Genomic DNA, 11,914 nt, shown 5'->3' on the forward strand with positions numbered 1-11,914 from the left:
TCTAACTCTTCACTGCCACTACCTCAAATATGAGCAGTGACACGACTAGGAGACTCATGCTGGCTCGGACGTCGCGGATTACAAGGTCGCGCCAATGTTGAGCGAACCAGGACAATCTATGATAAGGGGTACTGGAACAAACCATCATGGACGAGACAAGGAGAAACCTGAAATCACTAGGAATCAAAGTTGGAGGACCTTCAGCGAGGTCATCTAGTCCAACCCCTGGCTAAAGCGGCCGCAACTTATCCCTATAATCCAGCCGCGCGTGCGGTCTAGTGCCCGCCTACTGGCCACTGGACAAGCAGCCGCTGAAATGCAGCCGAGAAGTAGCGTCATCAAGAAGCGTCGCAGCCGAAATGCCGCTGATTTTCAGCGGCATTTTGGCGGCAATGCCTCTTGATGACGCTACTTCTCGGCTGCATTTCAGTGGCAGCTTTTCTTGGCGTTGCCGCTTCTCAGCGGCATTTTGTTGGCTGCTTGTCTGGCGGCCACACTCCTCAGTGGCTAGTCGTTCGGTGCCTGCCACACGGAAAGATTGGGGACCACTGGTGTAAACCAAGCCTAAATATTAGTACTTTGAACTTTGAGCCCTGGAGTCGTAGGTCCCAGTCCGTTCAAATTCATGTTAATAGGTTGATTCCCATTAACTTCAGTGAGAGCAGGCTTGGGCCTTACGTCTTAGAAAGCATCCAAAAAATTCTTTACAATCCACATATCAGATATTGTTTTTCTGTCACTTTTTATCTGCAGGAGAAAGGGGAGCCAAGCTGTGGTTTTTAAAAACCTGCATATTAAAAATAAATTTCCCTTGAGAGGACTTAGTCTGGGATCCAGTCTGCTGTATTTCAAGCACGCAGGGCATGTTCATGTGATTTTAAATACCTGTCGCTGACAGACCTGGAGATTCCCACTGCTAAGCAAAGACCCTTTTTTTTCCCTTTACATTCACTGCCTAACACTGTGAGATCCTGGGGCTATAGGATGGAAGCCAGTGGACTGTGTTGGAAACATGAGAGCAAAGGAGGGTCCTTTTCTTCCCATGTTTTGCTGCTGGGTAGACATATTTACGGTACATAGCAGATTCAAAAGGAAGGTAAAAGGATAAAATGTACCAAAAGATGGTGCTAGGGCATCTTTTCAGCCTTTGTCATTTATCCAACACAGGTTCCCCAGGGGATTATCCTGCAAACGAAACACCAGACTTCCACCAGCCAGGTGTCATCATCTCTGAGCCACTTCAGCAGCCAGCCGTCATCTGTCCTGGTTAGCAGCCAAGGTCAGCCAGTAGCAGGGACAACAACGCAAGCACCAGTCCACAGCCACCCATCTGTCCCTGCTGCAGTCCAGCCTTCTGCAGGTTCGAGTGAAGTGGCTCCTGTTCTTGGGAAGGGCCAAGTACAAGGAGGGAGCGGGAGGAGAAGTTGGTAGTGGAGGAGGGCATCCAGTGCAGCTCGCAACACTGCTGCAGCAGACATCAGCGGAAGCTGCTCAAACCATGCCTCGTGCGTGCTCAGGGAGAAGAAACAGTCTGGGAAGGGGAAATTCGGTTGCATTTCTGCTGGACTGTGACTTTCAACTTCCTCTTTCTCCCCCTTTTCCCCCCTTCACACTTCAAAGTGCCTATACAGTAAGAAAAGCTATTCTGAAAGTGATGTTGGGAACTTCATCATCTGTCTCCCTAAGGGCCTGATTCTGTGAGCTGCTGAGTGACCTCAAATTTCATGGAAGTGCAAGGGCCAAATGCTGCTCTCATTCACAGAGTATAAATCTGAAGTAACTCAATTGATTGTGGGGCAACATGGTAGAGCAGATATGGGCCCTGGATGGAGAGTCAAGACATCCTTAATACCAGTTCTGCTACTCACCTTCTGTGTTGCTTTGGCCAAGGCACTTCACTCTTTCAGCCACCAGTTCTCTATCTGAAAAACAGGAATAATTATATTTACCTTCTTGTGTAAAGCTCTCTGAAACCCATGGGTGAAATTCACCCCATGCTGAAGGCTAGTTTAGGGTCAGTGCACCACTTAATTCTCATTTAAACCCTAATTTAAAGTTTTAAGTGGGACTTAAGTCATGCATAGGCCTTATGCTTCCCCGCCACACACAGGGATGAATTTTAGACTACAGGTGCTCTGTATTTTCCCTTGCTCTATTTACTTATTTAGATTTATACACTGTGCCTATCAATTATTTTAGGCACCTATCAGCTGCTTCCATGCACTTTCACAAATGGGAAATGGATACTGTTTTTATAATGTTATGCCAATGGTACACTGAATAAATGAATCTGAGATATTGATAAAAAAAGTCCACATATTTTCATTTGTTAAAAAAAAAAAATACATATTTACAGCAGGGTGATATTTTGATTTTCAATCACTTTCTGCTCTGCTGATAGTAATGATTTTTGCATGTATATAAAACTAAGATTTCTCCCACTTATAGTTGTTAAGATTCCCTGGCACATGTCTCAAGAGTAGAGGTGTTTAGCCTTGGTATCCTGATAATTGCATTCTGCTTCCCTACAATTCCCTGCATTAGTATTCAGTTGAATTAAGTGGTCGTCTTTTTCACTTCTTTTGCTACCCTGTTGTGGAGTGTTGCTGTGTGTTGTTAAACCGCTGGCAGAGGTGGCTGCATTTCAGTGATAGCTGAAGTAATGGGCAAAATTTCCATAGCACATACGTCATTTAGGTGCCTTTGAAAATTTTGCCCAATACCTCTAGATAGTCTGTAAAGATTCTTCAAGATGGAATATGCTGCAGGAATCCAAGACATGTTGCTATTGTTGTTTAAACTTGGAGCTCTTTTTAAAATCTGCTTATATTTGCTAGGTATAGCTGCTCCAGTTCCTGCAGAGAGTAAAACGTTTTCCAGTGGCTCCACAGCTATTCCTGGGGGGAAAGTGACTACAGTGTCAGGGAAACCAGGAACACCTCTTGCCGTACAGCAACCAGTTCAGGTGAGAGCTTCATTTTTAATGCTTCTTCACAGTAGTTTGTCCATTTCAAGGATGAACAAAACTTACTGAGTTTCACACCATGTTTGTTTTCTTTTTGTTTAAGAGTTCATAGTACTTATAAAATCAAACAATTATATGCCAAAGTCAAATGGTTTCTGAAACTTAATTCCTTCTTCTCACACAAAAAGAACAATTATCCCTATTAATATTAATTAGACCACTGGGGAAGGGAGCTTTGTTCCTCTTCCTTGAGGGAATTAATGTGCTTCCCAATTTATTTAATGGCATGCAAATACTGTTGGGATGTACATTCTAGATGTTCAAGTTAAAATAATTATATCAAAAAAGATTTATTCATAGATGTTTGCATATCAACACAAGGAATTCCATTCTAAGTCATTTCACTGATGACTGACATCCTCTTGGCTAGTAGCTTCCTACTGTGTGTTTTGGTAGTCAGTTTGTAGTCATTAAATTCATATTGGGATCCCAAATAAAAGATCCTTTGTTTCTTCTGCAGGCGAAGCCTGGAGTGATTAGCTCCATCTCCGGCCTGAATCTTGGAAAAGGCTCCTTGCAGATCCAGGTAGTTGGGAAAGGATTATCACAACTCATGCCCTCAGTCCCAGTCCCATCCCAGCAGCAGGTGAGTTTACACAAGTGTTTATTTCCTTTAAATAATATCTCCATTTTTTTAACTATTCTATCAGTGAGGAAGTTCGAAAGGAAGCTGTGTGTTTTCTGCTACCTGAAAGCTGCCATGTTTAAAGTGAGGAAAGCTGTTTTTCTTAGTCGTCAGCTAGAATTAGCCCTTTTCTTCTGTGCTTTGGCCAGAATCTTCAAAATCATCCAACTGATTTCCTCCTGCCCACAATCCCATTTTATTCTCCAATTTCCTTGTACTCATTTACTGAACAGAGAAAGTTCTCTCTAATGTGAGCTGGATCATTCCTCCATTAGTTTTACTCAGCAGAGAATGATGAACTAATCTATTGCTTACTAAGTCCTGTCATGTGCATTCTTTTTTCTTACCAGTACGATAGTAAGCTTGGAAGTCTGAAAAAAACTCCTACACTACAGCCCAGCAAAGAAGCTTGGTAAGTATTTGCCAGAGAGTATGTTGGAGCCTAAGAAGTTAAAGAAAGCAGTGCCTAGTAAGGTTAAACTTTAAACAGACTATCTGGCATCTGTGTTAACTTTGGAGTCTTGCAGTGTTGTGCACCGTAATCCACTCTACTGGGGAGGAAGCATGATACTTTATCATGGCATGGCAATTCTTGGTAACATAGCATGCCCTTCAGTGCCTCTCCAAAGGGCCCATGGGTGACACTGGTTGAATGTACATTTTCACACTGAAGAGAAAAATTCTTCTAGAATTTTGCTGTGGTTCTTTTCCTGTGTGGTCAGTCATTCTTCCTTCTCCCTGATTGCACTCATCTTCCTTTTGTGTTAGTGTGTTTAGCATGTGCGTGCACACACACACACACACCTATAACATAGCCAGCTATGTATTACACTGCTTTTGTATATATCCATGTGTGCCTGTCTGCACATAGTACTTCACACATGCAGAGCAGTCCACATTCCATCACTGCCCATTTTAGCTCAACCAACTTTATTGTTAGTGTCAGGAGGATGAGACTATTTTAACTGGAAGATAAATTACATTTTCCTTAATTAGTAAAACTGTGTAGTAATATAATTTGAAGGTTCCCAGGGGGCACTTTTGTAATTGAGTTATAGGATGTCTGAGTCACATTCCATGTATCAAAAAAACCTTTTGTCTATTCTATGAGCCTCTTGCTGCTGCCCAGAAATCTCACAAGATGCTATATAATTCAGTTATGAGTGCCCTTTGGCAACCATAAAACTACATACAGTATTAGCGGGGATAGGTAATTGTGTGTGCGTGTGTTCCTCATGTGTGCACATATGTGCATTTCATGTTCCACACATATAAAACTGCTCATTTTCTGCAGACATAGAAGGTAAACTTTAGAGCATCTCTGTATATCATGCTTCAGTCTCTGCAAACAGCCTGTATATATTGGAAGGAGGAGCAATAAGAATTTCAACCACTCAGCGTAATGCTTTTATAGATATCTCTGCTTTTGAGTCTGTGTTTTCCATACACTTTGTACAACTGTCTGACTTGTCCGTTTTTTTTTTTTTTAGTTTCTTGGAACAGTTACATAAACATCAGGGAGCAGTGTTGCACCCTGACTATAAAACTTCATTCCGATCATTTGAAGATGCCTTACAAAGGCTTCTACCCTATCATGTCTACCAGGGGATGCTTCCCTCTACCCACGACTACAGAAAGGGTAAGTTCAGCTGTGTAGACAAGGAAGGATGATAACTAATAGTCCTAGAACTATAGCAAAGTGTTTTAAACTTAGCCAGGCTTCTTCGCTAAGCAACAGAACGGAGGTGGGTCTCACCCTCAGGAAGTAAACTCAGGCCTCTTTTTCTGATGTTGGCATGAGAGAGATCCTGGTTGGTGGGACACGGGGAAAAATGGATTTGTTCAGCCATGAAAAGAGAAAAGTAAGCTGCTCTGCTTCCACTCCAGAAAAAAGATGAAATCCCCAAAACCTGAATAAACTTCCTGGAACCACATGTTTGAAATCTGGCAGCTCATGTTCCAATATGTCTGTTAGTCTATAAGGTGCCACATGACTCTTTGCTACTTTTACAGATCCAGACTAACATGGCTACCCTTCAGATGTTAGAAAGAGAGTTTTTGTCTGCTCAGTAAGACCATTAATGATCCCTTAGGGTTTTTCATAAGAGTTGGAGTTTACCCTGGTTTCCTTGGTCAAAAGTTCTCTTTCCCCTGTTGTTGCTTTGCTGTTTGCCATCCTCCACCCCAGAAGTGGCTGCATTTCATAGATTCCAAGGCCAGAAAGGACCATTGTGCTCATCTAGTCTGACCTGTATAACACAGATGATAGAACTTCCCCAAAATAATTTTAGTAGTGCTGTGCATAGTTTGTAAAAGACCCCTTGAACATCCAGGCATTGTAGAAGAGAGAACTATGAGTAGTTTTAATATATAGTGCTGTACACTTTCAAAGTTTATTACAAATATTAATTAACAATTTTAAACTCACTCACTTTATCTGTGTGGTATATGTGCCTTATGAGGTTTTCTACATTATCAGTTAGTGCAGGGAGTTCAACCTCTTCTTCCCATGTAGTTGTATAATTCTTCTCTTTGCGAGGAGTTTTACCTCACCCATCTTGTCTCTCTAATATCCTGGTACCGATACAGCTACAACAATACTGCATATAGCTTTGTGGGGAGTGTCATTCTTTCTTTATTTCCACTAAGAAAGATGATAAACCTGTTTGTCATAATGTGTATTTGAAGCGGGAAGGATCCCTTTCCCTAGTGTTAAAATTCAGGAAGAAAGCATTGTTATATTAATTGTCTGCAGGCTGTGATTTTCTTTTATTCTAAGTGGTATCCATATGTAAAATAATGAACAGTGTAGAGAATGTGAATCAGGTGCTCGTATTTATCCTCCTAGAACAGAAGAATAAGGGCAGAATTTTATTAAATTGAAAGGCAGCACGTTGGAAACCAATAACTGCATTTATGTGCCATGCGTAATTAACCTATGGAAATCGTTACCACAAGATATGATGGAGGCCAAAAGCTTAGCAGGAGTCAAAGGATCTATCCATGTATATGAATAATGAGAACATCCACAGTTACATTAGACAGGATACAAAATATATGGACATAAACTCTTCTGCTGGGGCAGGGAGGAAATGAGGAAGAAATTTCCCTTTGGGTAACTTAGTCTGTAGTTTGTCCTTTTAGGGAGTTTCGTGTCCCTTCCACTGAAGCATCTGGTATTGTCCACTGTCAGAGACAGTATATTGAGCTAGATGGGACCTTGGTCTGATCCAGTCTGGCAATTCTTGTGTTCCTCGAAACTGTCTGCTGAAGCACTCTTCTGCTCCAGAGGTCGAGTTGATTCACTGCTGGGCGCTGTACTGCAATCCAGACATAAAGCCAGCTCCTGGCCTGTCAATAATCTGCAGTCTCAAATCCTGAATTTGTAGAGAGAGTTTAAAACCACTTGATGTTACACAGAGAAAAATATCTGTTGTCTCAATGGTCCCTTGCTCCTCTAAGCTATGAGACCAATCACATGATCATGTGCACAATTAAAACTAGCCACATCTTTTGGGAAGAAACCTAAGCTGATGTGGAAAGCATTTGAAGGAGCAATCACAATTGCTGCTGCAGAGTCCTCTAGTAACACCAGTGTTGATCTAGAATGTTAGTCTTGTTTCTGCATTTACCTTGTCATATAAAATGTCTTTCAGAGAATGGAGACTTTCCTTTCAGAGCTAACGAGAGAGCCCCAAAAATGCCTGGATATAAAAAACCAAATAGCCCCCTTCTTTCTTTACCTTTCTTTTAGTAGATGAAGAGTTTGAAACAGTGTCCACCCAACTGCTGAAACGCACACAAGCTATGTTGAACAAATACCGCCTGCTGCTCTTAGAGGAGTCTCGGGTAAGATTAGCCTTTATGTGCTACTATGCTCAATAGTATGAAAGTCAGCATGATTATTGGTCTTCTCTAATCTGTCCTATGCATTTGTAATGAGAGTTTAAATTGCAGTTTCACTTACTAAATATGACCATGCTAAGGTAATAAGGGTTCAATCCTGCACTGTTGAAGTCAGTGGGAATTTTTCACTTGATTTCAGTGAGAACAGGATCAAGCTGCAAGTAGGGAGACTGGAGAAAAGGCTTTTACCTTTGGGGGGAACTCTTCACAACTATGTAAATTAATGTTTGATTTTACCTTTAAATTGAAACAGGACATTTCAATTTAAAAGTAAAATAAAACATTAATTTACATAGGTCCCTTCCAGTCCTATGATTCTGTGATTAGCGAGGGGTAATTTTGCAGCAAGCCTGGAACTTTTTTTTTAATGGGGACAGGAAAGCTTGGTCACCCCAGAAATATGACTCATTAACTTAGATTACAAGTTTATATTAAAATTGTGACTCCTTATCCGTGCTGTAAGAAAGGCAGAGATTCCATACTATAAACTACTACCAAAAAGCCCTTCCGAAATATCTAAGCGAGGAAAAGTGCCTTCCAGTGCATGGGTAAGACTTGTGCCAGCTCAATGAGAACAAACACTACTCAATGACATGTCAAGGTAATTCACCATTGTGTTAGTGCTTGTTTCCCTAAAGCAGAAGCTGAAGATTGGGCCCCTAATTTCTGTACTGTGGTTACTGTGCTGTTCTTTTCCTCCACCTCTCACCTGTTTTTCATTTTTGGTCTGCAGAGAGTCAGCCCTTCTGCAGAGATGGTGATGATCGATCGAATGTTTATTCAGGAAGAAAAGACCATGTTGGCTCTTGATAAACAGCTAGCAAAGGAGAAACCAGGTTAGGGAGACCTTATTTCTATCTGTGCACATCACTTACTCATATGCTGCTTCTCCCACCTCTCCCTAGACACAGTATTTTCTTACCTTTTTAAGTTACTGAGGGAAGAGTGGAAAACTTGTAAACCAGTGAGCTGGCCCATGCCAGCTCTCAGCCAACTTCATCTGAATACAGAGGGGTCAGTCTGCAGAGACTGCAAGTCCCATTTTACAATGCTTCTGTATGATCGGAGTAGAAGGCTGCTCAGAGCAAGATTGAGCAGTGTGTTGGGTTCTGTAGGCTCCTCCATCTGTCGATCTGTATCAAAGAAGTCGGTGGCTGCAGTCTTCTCCATTTTACACAAATTAGATGCAGTCTGTAGGTTCCTGATCAATTGCTTACAGTTCTCAGTTTTCCTGATTTTGAGTGCTTTTATACTAATGGGTTTGTGTAAATTTTATGTCATCTTTTCGCGGTAATATATATTTGCTTGGCTCAACTTGCAAAAGCTGGAAAGAGCCTTGGAATAAGGAGAAAATCTGTGCAGCCTAGAGAAGAAAGAGCAGCTAGGCAGTGGTGTCTGTAACATGAACAACCAGATTAACCAGGGCTCTGAAATGGTTCCTGCTGGGCACTCTTGATCAAAGGAATACAGGTGGCTTTTTGAATGATTGTGTTCCTCTCCTTGTGTGTTCAGTGAAAGCACATGGGGAAGGCTGAGCCAGTAAGAGACTAAACCATATAGGAGGCAGAAGGAAAGAAAATTAGCTAAGAGAAAGAGAAGAGGGGCTGAGAAACAGAAGAAGCAGCTAGCAGGGGGGGCAGGAATTACAGAACAGAAAATAAATCCCGACTGGAACAGGGAAAGTGTTTTGATTTGTAAAACTTATTTTATTTAATTTTGTTGACAAAAGTAAGGAATTGCTGAGATGACAAAATGCTCCTTTCTCCTGAAGGAGAGAGTGTCTAGTGATTGAAAATAGGGAATATGAGTCCGGACTCCAGAGTTTCTAATCCCAGCTCTGGTGGTGATTTGCTGTAAGATAGAGATAAAATTCCCTTATGGACTAGGATATTTTTGGATGAGTTAGTTAATTAGGGTAATTGTTAGATGCTAGGGAAAGTCAAAAATTATTATTAGTTTTAGGGTTGACACACACTTATTGTTACCATTTTTCTGCTGGGTGTCTTCTCAGTGTGCTGCTTTGGCTGGACTGTGACATTGTGTTTTTGTTGCAGATGAGTATGTTTCATCATCATCTCGCTCACAGAGCCTCACTTCCTCTCTGGCTCTATCCTCTGTATCCAGCATCACCCCAGCTTCTGAGAATCTAAAGGTGCCTCCAGTGCAGACAGCCACCCAGATCCACCCCACCAAATTGGTTATCAAGCACAGCGGAGGCTCCCCTTCTGTCACATGGGCAAAAGCTTCGCCTTCTTTGGATGGAGATGAGGATGCCCTACCCTCGAGGAGCAAGCCCCCAATCAAAACTTACGAGGCACGGAGCCGGATTGGGCTTAAGCTGAAGATCAAGCAGGAGGCTGGTCTCAGGAAGGTGGTACACAACACTGCCTTGGACCCAGTTCACCAGCCGCCTCCGGTGTGCACAGTCATCAAAACAGCTGACCAGCGCTCTTCAGCCACCACCACCACCACCACCACTGCCGGGCAAATGAACGGGACTATTGACCACGTAACCTCAGCACCTGTGGAGAAAAAACCCATTGTGACCTACTGCAGGCTTCCGCTTCGTAAGACTTACAGAGAGAATGTGGATGCTTTTATAACAGATAAAGCCACTGATGCCTGTCCGAAGGGAGGCATCCCAAAGGTCGATACGATCCCCAGCACCCTTGTGATCAAGCAGGAGGACGGCTCCAAAGGCGTGATCACCTCTCTCAAAACCCATGAAACCCCAACTGTGGTGGTGGCAGAGAAGAGCAAGCCAGAGGAGAGCTCCAAGCTCCTGTTTTTCAACAGGAGTGATGCCCGTTCTCTGGTGATGCAAGACGGCCCTGCCCCTCCGAAGACCGATGACTCTACCAGTGGCCTTATGAAGGAACTTGCAGAAGTAGAGGATGAGTTTTATCATGGAATGATAAAAACAGAACCCCCTGATCACAGCTCTGGCTCAGAGCTCACCTGGGAGGTTCCCTTGCCTCCAGCCAAGCGCAGGAAGTCGGAGTCCTTTGATGTGGATAATGCCAGCTTCTCCAGCGACAGCCCCCAGGACGACTCCCTTAATGAACACCTACAGAGTGCCATTGACAGCATTCTCAACCTGCAGCAACCTCAGACTGGGGGTCAGAATATCCGGACACCCTCCTCCTCGTACAACTCCTCTTCCTCCCCTTTCTCTTCACCTGTCCATCGTACAGACACTTACCTTGCCCCTAATCACAATGGCGGCCTTGGAGCAAGGACGTTGAACAGATAACAGAAAACCAAACTGAGCAGAAACTGAACAGAAAGCAAGGACCGAAGAAGAAGCTCTTGCTGGTTGAAACAGTTGAGCACCATGGGTGGCAATGGTGCCGCCTACCCAGAGACCCGATGGCTCGGGCCTGGCACCAGCAGGAGTGGGGGAAGAGGGTGTCCTAATGATGCTTCATCCAAGTGTTTATATGATGGGTTTTGGATGTTGTAAAGTACAAGCTGAGGCTGGATTTACAATACACTCGTCTCATCAAATACACCCTATAATGGCAAGTGAGAAGCAAATAGGCGGGTGGGAGGGGACTGATGGGGCCCATAGATAGTGCTGGCTGTGTAATTTAGATTCTGTAACAAATTGCTAATTTGAATATCTGATTGATCAGTTTCCCCACCCCATCTTAAACTTTGAACAGATTGCAAGTCAAGCCAGTGTGAGGCAAAAGGGAATTCTGCAGGAATTGCCACAGAGGCAAAATTTATTGTTCATTTTTAAGTTATTTCAGGAATCAAGCATGGGCTTGTGGAACCTCTCATTGGTCAACAAAGGGCAAAAAAATAGTCAAGAAAGGAAATGCAAACACTAATCTTTAAAAAGAAAGAAAGTTTACAACTAAATCTATGTTTTACTCCTACAACTTGAAGAGAAACAATTCCCTTGGGAGTAGCTGTAGGTAGGACTAGCAGGAGCAGCACAGGGGAGATAGGGAAGAGAGGAATATCATGCAATCATTTACTCTGAGCGGGGTGGTTACATAGCTTTTTGTTGTACTCCATGGCAACGTGATATTTTGGTAGCAACCGGGCAAAGTGTATTCAAGCTGTGTTAGGAGCGAAGCTGGTCTGGCATTTCCCTGCAGCATTCCAAGGCAGGGGGTGTGCTGATAAGAGAACAGGCTGGGGCCAAGGCATCATGTTGCAATGTTCTGCTTGGAGCTAGGCAAAGGCAGAAAGCAAAAATGCCAAATGAATGTTTACATGTTTTACATTTCTGCTTTGCATCATTTGTTGTTGTTTAAATGTTTTCTTATACTCAGTTACCTTCATCTTATTGCTTTCCCACAGGAATCTCCTGTTTCCTTATTAAAGCCATAAGGAGGGGGTGGGAG

The 11,914-nt window shown here is 42.9% G+C and overlaps 1 protein-coding gene across 1 annotated transcript in view; it reads left to right on the top strand.

Moving 5' to 3' along the window:
• LOC116816542 (BRD4-interacting chromatin-remodeling complex-associated protein-like) overlaps nucleotides 1-10,892 on the top strand; it is a 19,553-nt gene extending 8,661 nt beyond the window's left edge. The window contains 9 exon segments of the mRNA XM_075064557.1: nucleotides 2,838-2,965; nucleotides 3,486-3,611; nucleotides 4,001-4,062; nucleotides 5,141-5,289; nucleotides 7,405-7,499; nucleotides 8,290-8,392; nucleotides 9,611-10,008; nucleotides 10,010-10,033; nucleotides 10,036-10,892. Coding sequence (XP_074920658.1) covers nucleotides 2,838-2,965; nucleotides 3,486-3,611; nucleotides 4,001-4,062; nucleotides 5,141-5,289; nucleotides 7,405-7,499; nucleotides 8,290-8,392; nucleotides 9,611-10,008; nucleotides 10,010-10,033; nucleotides 10,036-10,809 — 1,859 coding nt within the window. The 3' untranslated portion in view covers nucleotides 10,810-10,892.
• The last annotated feature ends 1,022 nt before the right edge of the window (nucleotides 10,893-11,914 follow it).

Source organism: Chelonoidis abingdonii, chromosome 3 (assembly GCF_003597395.2).
Source record: "Chelonoidis abingdonii isolate Lonesome George chromosome 3, CheloAbing_2.0, whole genome shotgun sequence".
Lineage (NCBI taxonomy): Eukaryota > Metazoa > Chordata > Testudines > Testudinidae > Chelonoidis > Chelonoidis abingdonii.